Below are 20141 nucleotides of genomic sequence, written 5' to 3' on the forward strand. Positions count from 1 at the left end.
CTTAAGAACTTTGAGTTGGATGAATTTGTAAAACTGATTTTGGTCAGGCCCCTAACCAAATTATCCTATTTTTGTTGCAGCTTCAGCTTTTGTTAAAGCGCTATATAAACCAACAATATGTATTGTGTTGTATTATCAATATTTTGAACTACAATGTGGACACAGAATCAATCGCGATCACCTCATCAATAAGCAATAACTTTATGAACCAAAAGAACAAGTTGTGCACAAACATGCCCGATGTAGTGGGCCACACTAGTTGAATTCAAGCAACAGCAGCATTTATTACTAACAGCATCCCCCCCCAAATTTTGGTCCTTCACAATCACACCAAACAACCTACAACAAGGGTGTCAAACTCCATTTTTGCAGCGGGCCACATTGTAGTTCCGGTTTTCGGGGGATGTTATGAATTTAGGGAGGCCATTTGAATGTTTTATCCTCTCCACATATTACATTTGGAGCGCGCAACAAATTTATGAATAACTACTTTTCAAATTAGAAGTAAAAAATAATGACTTCTATGGTTTACATGGGACAATATAATTTTTTTGTACGGATTTTAGCAAGCATCGTGGAATTTAATTTGCTTTCGTGGGCTGAATAAAATGATATGGCAGGCCAGATTTAGCCCGCGGACCTTGATTTTGACACCGGTGACCTACATAATCTGAATTGACGGCGGTTACAGCGAGATTTCCGGTCTATACAAACAGTGATGAATGCTGACGTGTCGACACAATTTATTTTCACACAGAATGAAACGTGTGCAACCGTGAAGGTGAAAAATGCACACAAACAAAAAAATACAATTGCCCTTCATGATCATTTATGTAAATTTTACTCTCTGAAAAAAAGAGGAGTGAAAACAGGAATGCTCTTAGTCTGCCGCAGAATACACAGTAGTCTCCAATAGCTCGTGCAGTTGAAGCAGTGTCTCCCTCACGGCGACGCCCAGCGTTTCTGCATTTGTCTCCTCGCAGCAGTTGAAGGCAGTTATTGAAAAGTGGACGTGGTCAGACTGTGGGTTGTAGCATATGGCGTAACCGTCGGGGACCAGGGGACCGAAACACATCACGCTGTCTGTGTTTGTGGGTACCTTATGAAGGAAAAAAAAACAGTGATCATGACCATTGCGCCATTATAATTTTATCACTTCTTATCATTTAAAGGACAATCTTGTGCACCACCTTGTGCAGTTTCTGGGCGCTACATTGGAGTCCAGACGCCTCAAAATGAGACGGAAGGCGATTGCAAACATTTATGCTTTCCTCTTCAGAACTATTTGAATCATATTCATCACTGGATGAGAAACAAGAAAGCATCTTCTCCGGATTTGAAGCCATTGTTTTGATTCTCGAGTAAGGCAAGACGTCCTTGCGTGACGTCACGAACAACTTTCTGAGGTCATTTTGAAATAGTTTTGGGACAGTTTAACTCATTGTTATTGGTGTGTTGCATTTGACTAAAAATATCACCCTGCGTGTTTTGGGTATTTTATACGGTATAAAACGTTTTTCTGATGTCAGTTAGGAAACCAAAAAATGGTGTCGGTTGTCCTTTAAATGATTGTAAATTTGCAAACAATTAAATCACAACCCGATAACTTGCACAAGTCATGCTAGCAATGTACACCAGAGATATACTCTGGACTGTTTGCTTTCTAACAATCCGAAACTTGGCCGCACCTGCCCTGTTCGGAGTTTCCAATGAGTAGCCAGACCATAGGCGGTATCCATGAAAATTTTGGGAACGCTCAGTCCTTCTTCAATGGCCTGTAACTTCAGCCCCAGCAGGTGGCGGTCAATGCCATGTCCTTTAAGTACCTGGAATGGAGTTAGGGCAGTTGTACCTCACCGTAATCATTGATTGACATTTTTTCAATAGCTTGGTTACCTTGTCCGTCAAAGCAGAGTAGGCGTCAATAGCTTCTGTCAACAGCTGGAGCTTGGCTTCACGCTGCAGCGAAAGACAAATGATGAAAAAATAACCACAATCCCAACAGTTTTTCCACACAAGAGAAATGAAACACGGCCCGTTTGCTCACCGACACGGAAGGATCGACGAAGGCGAGGATGAATTTCAGCATTTGGCTGGAAGGCGAGCGGATATAATCGGTCCTGCCTTTCCGAAACATTCTCTGAGAGGCGATGTCGCAGGTGGCGCACACGTCGCCATGAACTCTACCAACACAAATGGTAGGGAAAATATCTCCAAATACCAAACTACTTTTTTCAGTCTTAACTTTTTCTTGCTTATGAGTATCCGCAATAGAGGAACCGTTTCACTGTCAATCTTATATTCATGACAAAAACCCAAATGTCGTCTGTAGTTTAAGAGGTATAAAGCGTAATTGTCGCAAATATTATTCAAACATTAATTCCTTTACCTGTAGTATGCCAGCTGCAGCGCCACCTGGATGAAGGAGTTGGGACTCAATTTGTGCTGCTTGGGAAGGTCTTTGCCAAACTTTGTAAAGTTGAAAACATTCACATCCAGGTCGTTGATCAGTCTGAAGTGACATTTATTTGTGATTAGAATTCTTAGAAATTAGCAGTGATTTAACTTTACAAAAAAAACAACAACAATTGTGCTGAGCGGTTGCGCCTATTTGGCAGCACGAATATGCCAGCACTGTTTTTGATTGGGAGGAATGTCGGTGCCATTTGACTGTCATCGCTGGACAGCTCTGGGGCGATTGTGCTTTTTTTTGCGCTTGTCATGGGCAACATTCTTACAGCCGCTTGAGGTGGTAGCTTGAGGAGCCCCGCCGATGCATATGTGGAACTGTCGCGGATTGGAATTGAGGCGGATTTACGTGGGGGGATAGGAGATGTGAGATAATCTCTTTTAGTTAATGGATGCTACAGCTTCGTGTTTGCTTTCAACATTTAGCTTGTAGCAAACGTGCACATTTCACCATGATGTGCCTGAGCCAGTGGTGAAAAGGACGCTTTGATCCTCTCCTCTTTCAGCTAGAAGCGCTTCATACAACAGGTGCAGACAAGTGCTTAATATTGAATGACTGTGTCTTTTGTGTCATGTCACATTATTTTTTATTTATTTATTTCTTGGTTTTGACTTGGCGCCGCAAAAGTGGCTGCCTTTATAGCAGCTCCTGTATTTTGTTTTTCTACTTCTTCCTTTTCTTTCCTCTTACTTTCATCACTTTGCTGCTGTGAAATGTAAATGTCTCCACTGAAAAACTAATAAAGGCTAATCCAATCTAACATGTTCGCTATTTGTCTCAAAAAGCTAGTGAGGGCAAAAACCCCTCGAGGAATCTGTCTTAAATGATACTTTGAATTATTATCAGAGTTATGCAACTTACATATCAAGGTTCTGCTTAGCATTCTCAATGTCCCGCTTGATTTCTCTATCTATGTGGAAGTAAAGCTTCTTCGGCATTGGAAGAGGGACCAGTGGTGCTCTTGTTTGATCCGGATTCTCACTGCAGAAAGTAAAATCAGCGATTTGTCATTCATGGAGTTAATATACACACACATATACACAGTAAATGTATGAATTCAAACGTATTATCTGAATTGTAACTCATTTAAAATATGTCCAGCAGGTGGCAGCAAGTGTAAGGGATCGCTTGGATCATGCTGTAGAACACAGGTGTCAAAGTCAAGGCCCGCGGGCCAAATCCGGCCCGACACATCATTTTTTTCGGCCCGCGAAAGCAAATCAAACTTGTTAAATTCCATGATGATTGCTAAAATCTGAGCCAAAATTTCATATTTTTGGATGTCAACCACAATAAAAGTCATTATTCTTGACTTCAGATTTGAAAACGAGTTATTCATTAATTTGCTGTGTGCTCTATATGTAATATTTGAAGGGATTTAAACATTCTTAATGGGTTCCCCAAATTCATAACGGCCCTCAAGAGGAAACCATAACTACAATGTGGCCCGCGGCAAAAAAATGACTTTGAAACCCCTGCTGTAGAACAAGAAGTGGGCAGAGTCTCGTCTTGTTTCTTTTCTTTCGATCGGCTGTTTGTTTATTTTTGCAATGGACGAAAATATTCTGTGGGTCTTGCAAATCAGTCATTTTTTTTGGGCGATGGGTGTCTACAAACAAATAACTTTACATATTGGTACTCATTATTGTGACAAACACATAGCTTCATTACCAGTTACGAAGAATATAATCCAGTAAAGTCGCTATTGGCGGGCCTTCAGCCGTGGCTTGTTCATACAGGAGACCCCAGGAGCCGTCCTCGCCAATTACAAACTGCACAAAATGGACAAAGAAGCAATACTTTCAATGTTGTCAGAGATATGACAGTCACACACTGTGGACGAAGACTTGAACCCAGAAAGATTGTTCCTACTGCCGGTAGGAGACGCAGCCATTTATGACAGACGTCTGACTTCTGCAGCACTCTGCCAAGCTATTAATTAGAGTATATGCACATTTAAGTGATACATTAGTAAAACATAGTTTTCTTGATTAGAATACCACACCCCTGGAACGTTCTGAGCCCCAAAAGCTGTAAGCAATAAAACATTGTGTTTTCCATGCACTGATAAATTTGTAACCTGGCTAATGATCTCTTACTGTGAAGGAGTTTGAAGTCCTAAATTACTTCTGGGTTAAGGAGTTTCCCAAGTCCTAAATTCTGTACCAGGCCAGATCTCCTAGATGAAGCTAGCAGTTTAACTTGCTGTGTCTGTTGACCTGATTGACCCCAGGTTGTCTGTGCTTCAATTGTGTTTGAGTCACAAGTGTTGACTAAGCATATACAGCATGAAGCGTTTAACTATAACTTCTTATTCTGTCTAATCGCTATCAAATGTTTAGCTTTGTTGCAAATGAGCCGCTTTGCCACTCACCTGTAGAGTTTTGTCAAACCAACGGTTGCCACTGTTGGAGAAAGTCCCGCCTCCGTGGAGGACCTGAGCCGCTTTGCGGCTAGCGTATCTGTCAATCAAAATGTTTGAATGCATATCCCTTCAAACGATATTCAAAGTGCTTGCAGAATGTTATTTCAGGCAGGCTTCCCATCGCTAACGATGGCATATTCTTCGTTGCCATGGTGCTAAGTTAAACACCAAACATAGCATAAGCATCTTGGGTGTTCAGTTTCTTGTAGGGGTGGGGGGGGGGACTTGGAGTCCGTTCAGCAATCTATCACTTAGCGTGTGTGTATGTGGACGTACTTTTCATCCGATATCCTCATAACCGGGGAATCCAGGCATAATGAAAAAAGTCCTCTCTCAATCGCCTGCACTGATTCACGGTTCAGTTTGTCTGGGTTGAGACAAGAGTAGAGAAAGACACTGAGGACAAAGAGGTAATCAAAATCAGTCCCACAATAGTCCCACATTGGGGAAATTTGCAATTTGATATTAAAATTTGTAATCTGATAAAATAAGATTAACTCATTCATTGCCAGGCGTGCAAAAAAATTGGCCCACTCACGTGCCAGGGTTTTTGTCATTGTCACTTGAATTTCAGGGCCCACAGAATATTGACTTTTATGACTACATACATATTCAATACAGCGTAGTTAATCTTAGGCTCTCTTCTTTCCTCAGAGTAAAAAAAGTTAATTCCTAAATTATATGGGTCTGGAGTTATACGAGCTTGAAATGGGGGCGGCTGCTGTACAAAATACAATACATATATATTGGTTTATATAGCGCTTGAACAACAGCTGAAGCTGGAACAAAGCGCTAACATGGAAAAAAGGAAAATGCTGCCCCCTTGTGCCCATGGTGAGCGCTTTATCAGCACCCAAGCATGAAAAAAATAACCAACACATTTGGGAATGGCGCGCTATCATGTTTTCATTTCCCAAATAAATTTGTTAATGGCAGTGAATGAGTTAAATAGGAAAAATTGAAATCTGAAATTTAGTAGATTGAAATTGTTAAGTACTGTCACCACAATTTCACAATTTAAAATTCATTGTCTTGGTCCATTCGGTTTTTTCACGATAGTTTGCATTGCACATCGATTTAAAAGCAATAAAAAATAAAATTACATGACAACATTTGGTGGCATCCTACAAGGTCTGCCAAGATCGATTTTGTACCTCTCTGCAGGCGGTTGTACGCCTGTCCCCATGTATGGCGATGCTCGCTGGTCAGGATGCCCATCGGCTCCTTGTCCGTCTTCCAGGACTGAGACCTGATCCTCAGCAGCTGCCCATGAATCTGGCTCTCAGTCAGACGGGACCCGTCGCTGTTGTACAACTCCAGCTGGAAAAACTAGACAACAAAAGGTTTAATTATTTACATTTTTCTTCCTAACGAATTGAAGGCGTCTTTCATTTGTTGCCATTTTTCAAGGTTGATTCCTTCCGCATAATAGCGGTTTATAGTCCATGTGGCATAACCCAGCAAGAGAATCGTTAAAGGACAACCGACGCCCCCGGACAAGTTGTGTCCATAATTTGTAAAATCACTTCAAATGACTTATACTGTGCGTATTTTACAAAGATTCCACCGCATATAGCTATATTTGACGTTTTAAGACTCGCGCTGAATATTCAGGAAGTCTTGTTCTTGAGGTGGTGACGATTCCTGACGTGACGTCACGTCAGGAACGCCCCCGACCGAGAAAGCGACACACAATGCATTTTGGGTACTTTGTTTGGTCTGAAAACTTCATGTTGATGGCAAAATTAGAAGGAAAACACATAAATAACGCGATGGTGAATCGTTGTGTGTTGCACCAAGACTATTATTTGATACTAGTTGACAAATTCCCAGCACACAAATCAGACCATTTCCAACGGAGCTTGTGCGCCATCTTGTGCATTTTCCGGGACGCTACATTGGAGTCCTGACGGCTCGAATTGATACGGGAGGACTTCTTTAATCGTTTTCAAACATTTATGCTTTCCTCTTCAGAACTATTTGAATCATATTCATAACTGGATGAGTAACAAGAAAGCATCTTCTCCGAATCTGAAGCTATTGTTTTGATTCTAGAGCAAGGCAAGACGTCCTGGCGTGACGTCACAAACAAGGGGGCGGGACCTTCTGAAACTCGCCATCTCCGAGGTCATTTTGAAGTAGTTTTGGGACACTTTAACTCATTTTTATTGGTGTTTTGCATTTGACTAAAAATAACAGCCTGCGTGTTTTGGGTATTTTAGATGCTATAAAACGTTTTTCTGATGTCAGTTAGGAAACAAAAAAAAAATGGTGTCGGTTGTCCTTTAAGCTCATCTTTTCTCACCTGGTAGTTCCTAACCACAGTGATGTGCGTTGGCGATCGTCGGGTGGTTCCGTAGTGCGCGACATAATCGTGTTTGGGCCCCGGGATGCGACAGGAAGAGAAGAGGAGCGGATAAAGCTCCATGCACAGAGGCTTGCCTCGCATGTACTCCAAGGGCAGCCGACCACTAAGACAAAAACATGAAGTATTTGCGGCAGGGATACAATTACAAAAGAACGTATATTTAGCCTGATTAAATTCATACAGCGAAAAAATAAATACAACGCCGTCGTGCCAGCAAGGTTGAAGGTCAGCACACACAAATAGCAATGCGACGGATTACAAGTTCATTAAAGGATTACTGCAAACCCGACTGTCATTCACTACCGTTAGAAATATGAATAAGCCTTCAGCTCATTAAACCAACGTCATTTTGCTCATTTGACCGATAAGACTCACGCGTCAAGTTTGGCTTTGAATTCAAGCACCGCAACAATCAGCTTGGAAGCAAACCTGAAAGGGAACATAGTTCATGATTAGTTTACAAAACACGACTACTGAACTCATTCACTGCACAGACTATGTGCAAAAATGCGGATAATCCAGTGCCAGGGTTTTTGTCATTGTCACTCGAATTCCAGGACACACAGAATATTCAGTTTTACGATGACATTAACATTCAATGCAGCGTAAGAAACCGTAGACTCTCTTCTTTCATCAAAATAATTATATATTAGCTATCTAAGTGGCTATCTACCTATATGTTGTCTATCTATTACCTATCATTTAGCTGGCTAGCTAGCTTTCTATCTATTTACTTCCGGGTTGAGTGAACGCTAGCGCGTGTGGCTGCCTCTGCTCACCCACAGAAAAACTTATCCTGTGACTGTAGAGTGACCTTAAGAGTTTTGAAAGGCGCTTAGAAATGAAATGTATTATTATTATTATTATTATTATTATATGGGTCTGGAGTTATATGAGCTTGAAATGAGGGCGGCTGTCCAAAATACAATGCAATACATACATATTGGTTTATATAGGGCTTTAACAACAGCTGAAGCTGGAAGAAAGCACTAACGTGGAAAAAAAGAAATGCTGCCCCTTGTGGAAAGGAAAAAAACATTGCCAGAGGCTATGGCCAGCGCTTTATCGACACTCAAACAAGAAAAAAAACAAAACCTGAACAAATTCGGGAATTGCGCTTTGTCATATTTTTAATTTGCGAATAAATTCGTGAATGGCAGTGAATGAGTTAAAATATGACCTACCTATGACCTATGACCTTAAAAAAAAAAATTCAGTTATCGAGAGCAGCATTGAGCGCAGTTCGTGTTTACTCACACGAGTTGGCTCCTCCAGCCATTGTAATCTCGTCTGGGGAGAGATATGGCCGGGTTGGAGTGCACGGGCAGCGGCAGCCGACTTTCCAAGTAGGCCCACTTCACCCACCAGTCTGTGATCTACAGCCAACATGCACATATACACCCGTTTTTTCAACCCGTTTTAAATTATACCATCGCGGTGCGTACCCGTTGTGGAAAAGCCAGAGCTGTCGACGCAAATGTGTTTGGTTTAGCGCCAATAGTGAGGGACGGCGGTTACAACAGTGGACACCTTATCGTGTTATCAAGTTACAGGGTGCCTGAAAGGGTTAAGCAGTATGCCATATGCAAATTTCAGCATTCTCCGCGCTTTACCGACACATCAATCGGCAGCACGTGTCACACTTCGCAGTGAGATAAAGCCGAAAAACACACACACCCAGTTGTCTGTGTTTCTGGCCCTTTTTTCCAGGCCCCTCTGAAGCTCCGCACCGAGACCACCGCGCTTGGCGAAGTCTCGCATCACTCGGCGGGTATGTGCGAGCTCATCAGGGGGTATGAGGGGTTCCAGGCCTCTCATATAAGCCTGCAGGGTCTCACTCAAGGGAGGCACCGGCTGAGGGGGCACGAAGGTGGACATGTTCAACTCCTGCCTGGATGTCACCTGAAAGAAAAGTGAGAAGTTTGACCTTGTTTTTGTTTTACAGTTGAGTTGATTTTGTTGTAATCTGAATTTTATATCGTCATTTTCAGAGTTATGACGTGTTATGAATCTGTGTTCTATTTGGTATATTTGAATGACTTTGTCGTCATAACAAAAGTACCCCAAACTTGGTTGAAAGACAATTAATTATATAGGATATGACAGGATACGCCATTATTATATACAGTAAAGTCTCGTTATATCGATATCGGATATATCGATAGTCACGGTTATATCGATACTATTTCTATGCACGCACGGAGAAAATTACATGCAAACAGGGTCGGATATATCGATAGTCCCGGTTATATCGATATTTTTTCGGACTCCCTTGAATATCGATATAACGAGACTTTACTGTATTTATATTTATACCAGTCCGCTTGCCTCCATTTGTGTAATTCATAAGCGACTAAGATTTATTTTATCATGTTCTATTTCTTTATTGTGTGTTTGATTAAGTGGTTTGAAACACAAAATACGTTTTTCTTTTTAAATAATTATTACATTGATTAATTATTAATAAATAATAATTTAGTAAAACTGGCATTTACTAAATAACTATTTTATTAACAATTCAATATAGTTCATTTTTATTATTTTTTATTTATTTTTTATTTTTTTTACAGACGGATGATCGGAAAAGTGAAAACACCAAAATAAACAATTATACAAAATATATTTTATTTAAAAAAAAAGCCTATTCGAATCAAATTAATTCTAAGCAGTAAATTTACCGCACCCAACTCCCCCAAAAGTTTGCATTTACATTCAAAACATGTTTTAAACTTTATTTACGAATAGCCTAACCCATTTGTCCCGACTTGGTTACAAAAACACACACCATTCACAAACACACAAAGACGTGCACACTGCAGAAATACTTACACGCGTGAACCATAGTCTGCACGCTCCCACTTGGATTTTGCTGGAAATCATGTTTCTTCCAAATCAAGCTCGCGGTCGCCTTTGCATCTGTCAGACGCATTCAGCACAAGAGCGGAAAAAAAGCATAAAAAGTCCTCGGCCTATAGATCCGCCCCCCCAAGCACCCTTTAGCACAGTCGTTGAAGGTTCCTATGATTATAAAGTGAGCCGTGCTCCATCGAAGATGTGCAAAAGACTCTTCATCGATCAAGTAGTAGAGTCCAGTTGGAAACACAGAAAGAACAACACCTGACCTACCCCCTTCTGCTTCGTTGTGATTTCAGAAGTGTGTACGCAAAGCCTCAAGTACCAAAGTGAACTTTCAGGGCAAGTCTGCGCACGTGTTGACGTCAAAAGTAGTTTCCGTAAACGGAGATATGAAAACTAACTGCAGTACCGCCTTTATCCGTTTCGCGTCGCTGTTTCGCCGGAAGGAGGCGGAACACAACAATGACGTAAACGTATTCCAAACAAAGACACGCCCACACACAAAATAAATTAAATAACTGAAACCAGGGTTTTTAAGATTTATTCCTGTTTTTTTTTCTCAAGCAAGTCGTTTCAAAAAAATAATAATATGTGCAGTTTCTGTCCAGGCCTATTAAAACATTTTTATTAACAAACAAAAAGTACTAAATACTGTATGTGTAAATAATACTCAGGCAATAATCTGACAGCAAAACTGCAATGCAGATCCGCTACTCTCGCCTTTCTGCCTTTTTAACCACAAAATATTAAAATAACATCCACTCACTTCTTTTCCCTTAAAGAACGGTCACAAATGAAAACATGTCAACGGATCTTCATACCATCTGTGCAGGTTCACTTTATGAAACAGGCACAAGGCACTCGATGAGATAAACATCACTGATTGCCTGACTTCACATCAGAATTTAAAATCCTATCAAATATATTAACGACAGAATAAAAACATTTTTATTTATTGCATAGACAAGTGATCTTTTGCCACAGAGCACCAAAAAGCAGCTGGTGAACTAAGACTCTTGACATTATGTGCCATACATTCACATTTGTCCCCTGAAAAATAAAGCTTAATAGAAACAAATCATTGCTGCTATCCACAGCAAGAATTAAACTATCATCACTACGCAGACTGAGGTGAGTCATTTCAAGCCATCTAATGCAACATTCAATAACCTCAGAAAGCCTGATTGCATCGCACGGGCATTTTGGCGAGGTGAGTGGCGTCTACCGAGGGCACGACTCATCTGGAAAACAAAGGAGGGATGGGAGTGAAATATTGTTGAGTTTCAGAATAGTATATCACTTCATAGTCTATCACAAAATAGTACAACATTGACTTTATATCACATTACATTTCATATTTTTAAACAGAGGTAGCATTTCTTTGACCTGAGTTTCTTTCAACGTGCGCACACTCACAGCCAATAACGGGTCGCTCTAAATTGGCCAATCAAGCGGACTACAGGAAGGTAAAATGCATATTCCGGGTGTAAGCATAACTTGCTAGCTCCACATTCGCAAATATTAGTTCTCTCATAAAAGCTCCAAAATGAAAAATCTGTGATTACACCTTATGTTTTTTGAGAAGGGGGTGACACTGACCCACTCTTAGACCGCGTCCCAATGCAGTCCCCAAATTTCTTGGGCTTTTGGACATGACATCTACATCCGAATCCCCTTCTTCATCCTGCGACTCTTCTCTTTGCGGGTTCTCGGTCCTCCCAGTTTCGTGGGGGTAAGGGGTGGAAACCAACATGGAGGTCTCGGAAGGATACTCGCACACTTGCTCGAGTCGGTCCTCATTGAAACACACCTTCCCCTGTCAACATATAAATGTACAAGGTCTCTTTATTTTCCATCGTCACTGATTTTTTTTAAAAACATATTTTAGATGAGATTAGCTCTCACACTGGAGAAATTTACATTTCAAAGAAGCAAAGTGATGAAAGGGCGAGGGAAGGAAAAGAAGAAGTAGAAAAACAAAATACAGGAGCTGCTGTAAAGGCAGCCACTTTCGCGGCACCATCTTGAAGTCGCAAAAAAACGCAATTATTCTAAGTTGGAAAAAGACAAACAAATAAATGACTTTTATCCCAACAGGATATCAGACTGCAGACAGACCAGGTTTACCTTTCCATCTTCCCCCGAGACTGTCTGCAAGGGCCCAAGGATAATAGCTGTGCTTTAGCATGGCAGGACGAATCATAGTGAGGCAAAGGGAGCTTATCCCGGCACCCTCAACCTTATTAACCTTTGGCTAAAACAACAGAGGCTCTTGACAGAAACAGTCAGGTCAGTATTGAAACCGAACCCCGCAAAGGAAATATTATTTTAACAATTCTTTTGGTTAAAACAAAAACTTTCATATAACCGAGGAGTATGAAAGGAGAAAAAGCAAGACCAACCCCGTCACACTCTGCTGTGAATTGACGCCGTGGTTCAGGGGGGTTAACCCTGATTCAAAGTATACAAAGCCCATTAGGCATGTGTGAGCCAGTCACAACGTACAGTAGCTTTACTATCACCAACAGGCTAAAGAGATTGCACTTTGCAACCACACAAAGTATGTTGGATATTGCTTTGTAGTAAAACAGCTTTGTTCGTGTATCTATTTCTTATACAAGCCAATCTAGTTTGGGACAAAACAAGTTGCCATTTTGTTTGTTATTGTGACCACAAAAGAGGTTTTGCTCCGTAAAGGTTTGGGAAACACTATTTTAAGCAATATTTTAGCCTATGTAATTATCATGCAAGACAATAAAGGTATTGTCAATGAAATTGTTTATAAAATATATACAGTAAAGTCTCGTTATATCGATATCGGATATATCGATAGTCCCGGTTATATCGATACTATTTCTATGCACGCACGGAGAAAATTACATGCAAACAGGGTCGGATATATCGATAGTCCCGGTTATATCGATATTTTTTCGGACTCCCTTGAATATCGATATAGCGAGACTTTACTGTAGTTTAAACAACCATTTCTCCAAAAGACAATGGCGCAACAGCGATAATCTGGAGCCATTTTGTCTTGTCTGTATTCACTCGAGTCGCTCTTTTCCTCAACTCAATTCAGCTGTATTTACAGAGCACTTTAAAACAGCCATCGCCGTATACAAAGTGCTGTACACGGAGCAACTATCATATCAAAGCAATAAATCAGTAACAAAGACGGTAGAAAGAACCAGTGAATTATTGTCATACTTTTGGAAATGCTACCCGACGTGCTCAGCACTAGCACTAGTACAATTTATAATCATCCGTATCATAGTGCATCTGCCTTACGAATTGAGGTCATAGAAACTTGCCCCAAACTTTTTTTGTAGCTGTTTGGTATTCTCTATAGCTCAGTAAAACAATAACGAGAAGTGAAGTTAGGTCTGAATGAGGAACTGAGGCTAAGTTTCAGTTTTAGCAATTCACGTCTTTATTTTCCAACTCATAATGATGCATCGAGCTACAGAGATGCCAGGGTTTCACACGAGCACCTCTACTGTAATTCCTCTGCACAGTTCAAGGATGGTAAAAAAATAGACAAAGAAAGATTTGTAGAGGAGAGCTGAACACAAACATCGGTGCAAGGGAAGAAGGAAGAAGTCTCCAAAACGTGTCTGCACACGCAGCCATTTATTTATTTATTTGCCCAGACACACTACTTTTTAACTTGATTGAACAAATGGACAGCAGAAATTTCCGAACTTTTGACTTGAGTTAAACCAATGGAACACGCCTCGATTGCGTTTAACACCAGCATTGCCTAGCATGGACTTGAAAAACTTTTTGCAAAAACAAGAATGTGTTTGATAGGCAAGAGGGAGGAAGAGAGCGACATCGTGTACTTTCAAATGTTCACTTTGTCATTTCCGGTATTAGGCAATTTTTATTAGTTAGCATTAGCATGTTATTATAATGCTAATAATCAAGGTCGATTGAAGTGATATTAATTTTGCTTCCCCCAATAATTTTTTCTAAAGCATGAAATGTAGCGTTAATCAAACAACTCTACTAAAGAAACAGGCTACATACATTTATGTATTTTCAGCACCGCTTCTCCTTAGAGTCATGAGTTAGCTAGTGCCTATCTTAGCTGACCTGAGACAAGAAGTGAGTTGAGTTGAACTAATTTGGAAGCCTGAAACTAAGTAGTACAAACTAATATATATACTATAAACTAATATATCTACTATAAACTATAATCTCATTTGTGGATCAGAACTTTAGATAGTTGGCAACCCTTCAGGTGTTATGGAAAAGCAGTACGTAAACGACTGATTATTGGTCATCAACATAATTTCCTGGGCTACCGTATTTAAATCACCAACATGGCAGTCATTTTATAGGTGGCAAAAGCAGATCCCAGCATGGGATTTTTGTGGCTAAGAATCATGATGCCGTGCTTGATAAGGCTTTAAACAGCTTAAGTCTGTCTCTGTGGTTGGGCCTTTCAATCAAGAGGGATGTTCTCCCAGTGAAAGGAGATCCCACTCAACAAAAATGAGACAAGATAGGCAGGTAACGCAAAATAAGGTTTTCCCCATGTCTCATCCTGATCGGGACACATATAAAATACATCATCTGTGACTTGACTAATGAGAGTAGATGTTGGGCAAACAACACAATTGCCCTCAAGATGTTTTTCCTACCTGAAATATTTTACAGCTCTTCATAACTTTGGTGGAAGACGTTTTACTACCTCAGCATGACTCTGAGGTACTATCATTTTAGCAAGTACTTCACACTTACCCTTCTCGGAGTCCCTTTGCTTCGAACGAGACATGAATTCTCCAGGTTCTGATATCCGCCAATCACTTCGATTTCTTCCACTGGCGGATATTTCTGTTTCGCTGGCTCCGCCGCAGCCGACGTTGTCTGATTTTGTTGGGTCGGCTGGGGTATTTTTGTATTGCCGCATGCAGCTGGGTTGGACGGTGTTATGGATCCGGTTGTTCTTCCTGTTGCAGTGGTGTTTTTGGGGCTGATGGTAATGGTGGCCCCTCTCTTCACGTGACCCCCTGAGGCACTGCGAATGGAGAAGAATGTCGGTGATGGTGACGGAGAGGCGGCGGGGGATGGCGGACACGGCGAGGAAGCTGGAGTCGGTGCGCTGTCGGAGGGCTTTATTGATTTCTCCGGCGATTGGCTCCTGAGGTGCGAAGTACGGATTGGGTTTGGTTGTTTGAGAAGAGATGTTGGAGAAAAAACTCGCCGGGGGAAAGGTTTAGGGTTCATTTCTGGTGTTTCTTTCACCAACTCTTCACCCTGATGCTTTCTGAATCCTTTAATTGGCAGTCCTTTTGCCTCTTTACAAGAAGTGTTTGATGTTTGGACAACATGTTGGGACTGCAGCACTTCCTGGTCTTTGAGACGAAACTGCTCAATTGGAAGTTGTACAGTCTTCAGCCCACCGGCATCTTCTCCCGAGAACACTTTGCCATCTCCCTTTTGTGAATCTGACGTGAGGAGGGGTTTTACCTTAATGAGATGTACCGAAGAAACGTCCACGTTCCCCTCTCTTAAACAGAAACCCGATCTGGAGCCCACTGTCTCCAAGTTGTAGATCCGGCTCATTGCTGCCAAGGAGTTGGGATGCGGCGGTGAGGCGGAGGGATGTTGCGCTGGATCTATGGATTGTATGTATCCCTCGACTGCCTTCTCGGGGTCCTCCGTGTCTCTTGCCTCTTGTTCTCGTTCCCTCCGATGCTGTTGGGTCCCGTGTTGTGTCACTTGATCTTCTGCATGTTTCAAAGTGTCACGCTCGTCGTCGGTCGCTCGAAGAAATAACTCGCCAAGGTTTTCCGAGGGAGCGTCGATGAAGCCGCTACGCACTTCCTCTTCACCAATAGTGGGTGAGTCGAGGACAGAAACAGGAAGCGGAGGGCAGTTTTTCAACATATCCACTTCCTGCGTGATGTCAAACGCGGACCCGGATATATGCACCGCCGTGTCCTTCTGTGAAGGAGGAATGGTTTCCCATTCTCTCTCATTTTCAGTCCCCCCCTTCTCACAAGTGTCCGCTTCTGTCCGTACATCAGAAGTTGATTTATTTTCATCTCCGTTCACTCCCTGCGCCCTCTTCTGACTTAACCTCTCCTGCTCTTTTTGTCTAATTTTCTCTCGAAGGGACTCGATGCGGCTCAAGGGCTTGCCAACCCTCCAACTATCCCTCCTCTCAACATCTTGCCCCTCTCCGGAGTCTTTACTTTCCTTGCTGTGACCCGTGGTCTTCTTCCTCGCCATCTCCTCTGCAACATAAAAGACACTCCGAGGGATCTGGATCTCAAGGGGTCCTGGAAGATTCCCCAAAGGTGGGATGCCTTTTGGAGATCTGGGGGTTGCATCATAAGCAGCCCCTTGATTACACTCGTTCCTGTAGGATCTCTCACCTTTCTCGTTGTAATCAGGTGAGTCCACTATTTTTTCAATTTTGCTGATCAGTTCTTCCGTGTGATGGGACAAAAGGTCCCAGTCCGCCCCTTTGTCTGCAACAGTACTTAGCAGACCGGAGGCCTCTCCCTGGTCTGATTGAATCCGACAGCAACTCTGTGGAGCACATTGGCTGATGAATCCCTCCGTTTTGTCGTAAAGTTTTCCTTCGGAATATTTTCCCAGGTCAGAATCTTTCTCTGCACTGACGTCCCATTTAAAATTTTTCTCAGGAAGTCTCCTCGCCTCTCGTTCAGCCATCCGCACCTTGCCATCTTGCCTTATTGGTATCCTTCGAGCAAACGAAATTCCCTCCGGGCTTTTTACAGATGCTATTGCGAAACCTTCTCGATCTTCCTCACTCGCCATTCCCGTCGTCCTTCTTTCAACGGTTCTGTTTTGGAATCCCATCCCAGTCTCATTCCTTTTTTGTATTACATCAGTCTGATCTTCATTTCTAAATTGCCCATCCTTACGATTCCCAAATTTGTCTTTGTCAAAGAGTCGCACACAGCCAATTTTCCACTTTGCTGGTATTTCCTTCCCTGATCCTGCCCCGCTCCTGTCCGAATATATCCTCTCACGTGGTTTCCTTTCAAAGTATCCATCAAGGTCTAACCCATTTTCCTTTGGACAGACGACCCTTTCAGAGAAGCTGAATGAGCGTTTAGGCACACCTTTGAGCGGCACTTTTCTCTCATCGGATGACATTCCCTCATCATTATCCCTTGAATTTTTCCTCCGACCAGGCCTAAGGAAATTATCTGAGCTTTTCGATCTGGATGGAGGCTGACGGAGTTCTCCAAATTTTGTGAGCAGCTGGCTAACTCGCCCTCCTCTTTCATAAAACACATTGTCGTCCAAGCTGTTGTCCTTAATCCCCCTGGCCTTCCCGCCTGGTCTTTCTTTTTCTTTGGAGCTGTCTTTTTCCCTCACCCGAGACATTTCGGTTCTTAGTTCTGTGGCCAAGTGTTCACGCTTTGCATCCGAGGTGCACGTCTCGCCATCTACTCTGACTCCTATGCCCGAAGACCGCTCCTCGATGCTCGCCGTGGGTTTGATGATCAGAACATCAGAAGCTCGGATCTCGGTCACGCTCGCACCCCCTGCCAGGATCTCCCTGAGGTCCATCTTAACACCCCTATTTCCTTGTGAGTCCTCCTCAGGCCGCTCTATCTCAGTCTCCCTCCATTTTGTTCGGATCTCATCACTGCCTCTGCGGTTCTGTTCGATGATGATAATATTGTCCGCGCGGATGGTTCGAAGACAAGGGACGAGGGGGGTAAATGAATTACTCGGATCTCTTTCACTTTCGTCCTTTGGGAATTCTTTCATCTCTTTCACTGATGTGCCTTTTTCCCAAATTTCCTTGTTATTCTCTCTTCCTTGACTCCTGTCTCTGCTCTTCTCTTTATCTCTTCCTTCACTCAAATCTCGAAATCTCTCAATTTTCTGTTCGATATTTCTTCCTCTTCCGCTCTCCACATCCTGACCCCTGGGCAGTAGTTTATCCTTTTCTCTGTCTTTTACCTCCAACTCATTGCCCCTCTCCGGGTAGCTCACATCCCCTTCCTTCACCTTCTTCCACATACTCTGCGTGCGTATAAATGGGTTTTCATGGACCGGTACGATTGTTTCCATTGAGACCTGACTTACTGTTTTAAGATCTAGATCCACCCATTGGTTTGAATCTGGACTGAGTAATGGTTCATTTGCCTGATTGACAGTTCCAGCGATTTCTGGATCACTGAGTAGATCCGCGGGAGGTTGAGCATCCGCCGGCAAGAGAGTAATATCTCTCTCCTTGTCGCGGTCAACCAGGATTTCCTGTTTTGCCTTCCTCCGCTGGATGATCCCTCGCTTCCAGGCAGGCATGCTGGCAAACTTCTCTTCCTCTTCTTTTTCTCGCCTTTCCCTCTCCTCTTCCTCCCTCCTCTTTCTCTCCAACAGCAATTGCTTCCATTCCGGAAGAGAGGAGACAGACATAACAAGAAGAACTGCAGGTTTTTTTTTATCGCCGAAACAGGTGGCTGACTGTTCTGGACTCTGTGATTGGGGTGCAGAAAGACGTTGAGTCATTTCTTAACCATAAAGATGAGATTATGTTGGCAGCATTTGGCAGATGTATATTATTTTATCTATTTTTTAACTGCTTTTGAAACTTGCATACTTGCTATCGTGGTAAGTAGACATAATCACTAATAGGTATCAAGACTTGACCATCAAGGTACAGTCGACAGTTCATAAATCTATATATTGTTTTCTTTTCTAGAGCACTCGTCTTCATAAAGCCTCAGTTGAGTCTCCACAAGGGGCGAGCTACACCCTGCTTGCCAATCAATGACTGGACAAATATTGAAAATTGTTCAGTGTTGTTTTGGCCACATGGAGAGAATCTGCAGTACCCAGAAATTACATGTACGAGCAACTCAGAATTGCGATGCAGACACGCTAACCATTAGGTTGTGAACAACATCATTAACTCATTCACTGCCATTCACAAATTTATTCGAGAATTGAAAATATGACATAGAGCGCCATTCCCGAATTTGTTCGGGTTTTGTTTTTTCATGCTTGGTTGCTGATAAAGCGCTAGTCATGGCAATGGTTTTTTTCCTTACCACAAGGGGGCAGAATTTCCCTTTTGTCCGTGTTAGCGCTTTCTTTCAGCTTTAGCTGTTTTTAAAGCGCTATATAAACCAATCTGTATGTATTGCATTGTATTTTGGACAGCCGCCCTCTTTTCAAGCTCATATAACTCATTTGCTCTGCTGAAAGAAGAAAGTCTACGGTTTCTAACACTCTATTGAATGTTTTGTGTAGTCCTAAAACTCAATATTCTATGGGTCCTGGAATTCATGTGACAATGTCAAAAACCCTGGCACTGGAGTGGACACATTTTTGCACACGTCTGGCAGTGAATGAGTTAATAAATGATCAAAACTCCAATATAAGAGTTTATACCGTTTCTCTGTTTTGACAATCAATTCTGATACTCTCACACTTAAACAATCTAATAAGATATTAACACAAGCATAATAAACAAAAGTAATAATCTACCCAGCCAAAGACAATCATGCTGACTTTTAATTTATACTTTTAAAGAGGTTACATTTGACACGACACAATATCTGATCTGTGTCCATTCCCATTTGCATACATAGTCAAATTTACAGCGTGATCACATATTTTTCTGTTAATTTCCGTATGAAAGATACTTACAAGAATCTTGCTTTGTCTTCGGCCTACTGTCGCTGGTTTCACTTTGTTTTTCCAAGCAAATGCATCTATGCAAGCTTACAAAAATAACAAAAAACTACAAATAGTAAATGTAATAAAAAAAATTTAAAAAAAAACCACTACGCCCCCATAAAAAGTAAACTGTCAGTCGTACTTTTAGGCTCTACTAAGTGCCAGATCACGGCACCATCATTGGAGTGCAGTAAATATTTTCTGGTCCCAAGCTAGGACGCTAATCCGATAATTACGTTCAAGTCCATCAGTAGAGTTAAGTGGCAAGCACCATATTGCGGGACCTAAGAAAGGCGTTTAAAGAGCACGGCCGTCTGCCCGGGCTCTAACCTCCCCACCTTTCC

The 20141-nt window shown here is 42.0% G+C and overlaps 2 protein-coding genes across 4 annotated transcripts; both read right to left on the reverse strand.

Annotated features, from left to right (window-relative positions):
• Nucleotides 1-726: 726 nt before the first annotated feature.
• Nucleotides 727-10496, reverse strand: cratb (carnitine O-acetyltransferase b). Of its 2 annotated transcripts, XM_089022852.1 has the most exons (16): nt 10390-10496; nt 10093-10179; nt 8941-9165; nt 8521-8639; nt 7639-7692; nt 7201-7366; nt 6050-6224; nt 5172-5262; nt 4845-4932; nt 4142-4242; nt 3332-3451; nt 2390-2512; nt 2048-2183; nt 1897-1959; nt 1689-1826; nt 727-1099 (listed from the first exon to the last, which is right to left on the reverse strand). In XM_089022852.1, the coding sequence occupies exons 2-16, from the start codon at nt 10141-10143 to the stop codon at nt 881-883; spliced, it is 1869 nt and encodes a 622-aa protein (XP_088878978.1). In that variant the 5' UTR covers nt 10144-10179; nt 10390-10496; the 3' UTR covers nt 727-880. The 2 variants fall into 2 exon arrangements, with proteins under 2 accessions (XP_088878978.1, XP_088878977.1); XM_089022851.1 differs by having other exon boundaries at nt 10093-10451.
• A 159-nt stretch (nt 10497-10655) lies between these two features.
• On the reverse strand, nt 10656-18763 carry ppp1r18 (protein phosphatase 1, regulatory subunit 18). 2 transcript variants are annotated; one of them, XM_089022846.1, is made up of 3 exons: nt 14866-18763; nt 11687-11935; nt 10656-11360 (listed from the first exon to the last, which is right to left on the reverse strand). In XM_089022846.1, exons 1-3 carry the CDS (start codon nt 18622-18624, stop codon nt 11256-11258), a joined length of 4113 nt encoding a protein of 1370 aa, XP_088878972.1. In that variant the 5' UTR covers nt 18625-18763; the 3' UTR covers nt 10656-11255. The 2 variants fall into 2 exon arrangements, with proteins under 2 accessions (XP_088878972.1, XP_088878973.1); XM_089022847.1 differs by having other exon boundaries at nt 10657-11360; nt 11719-11935; nt 14866-18760.
• Nucleotides 18764-20141: the final 1378 nt, after the last annotated feature.

The sequence above is a fragment of the Hippocampus bargibanti genome, linkage group LG20, assembly GCF_051943395.1.
Source record: "Hippocampus bargibanti isolate YZ-2025 linkage group LG20, ASM5194339v1, whole genome shotgun sequence".
NCBI lineage: Eukaryota > Metazoa > Chordata > Actinopteri > Syngnathiformes > Syngnathidae > Hippocampus > Hippocampus bargibanti.

What these genes read in the sequence shown, in the direction of transcription:
- ppp1r18 (XM_089022846.1), bottom strand. Translation starts at nt 18,624, where the DNA reads ATGACTCAACGTCTTTCTGCACCCCAATCACAGAGTCCAGAACAGTCA. An exon ending in GCAAAGGGACTCCGAGAAGG is followed by an intron (nt 11,936 to 14,865) that starts GTAAGTGTGAAG and finishes ATATGTTGACAG; the next exon opens with GGGAAGGTGTGTTTCAATGA. An exon ending in CCCTTCTCAAAAAACATAAG is followed by an intron (nt 11,361 to 11,686) that starts GTGTAATCACAG and finishes TTTGTTTTCCAG; the next exon opens with ATGAGTCGTGCCCTCGGTAG.
- cratb (XM_089022852.1), bottom strand. Translation starts at nt 10,143, where the DNA reads ATGATTTCCAGCAAAATCCAAGTGGGAGCGTGCAGACTATGGTTCACG. An exon ending in GATTATATTCTTCGTAACTG is followed by an intron (nt 3,452 to 4,141) that starts GTAATGAAGCTA and finishes TACTTTCTGCAG; the next exon opens with TGAGAATCCGGATCAAACAA. An exon ending in CTGCAGCTGGCATACTACAG is followed by an intron (nt 2,184 to 2,389) that starts GTAAAGGAATTA and finishes TTGTGTTGGTAG; the next exon opens with AGTTCATGGCGACGTGTGCG.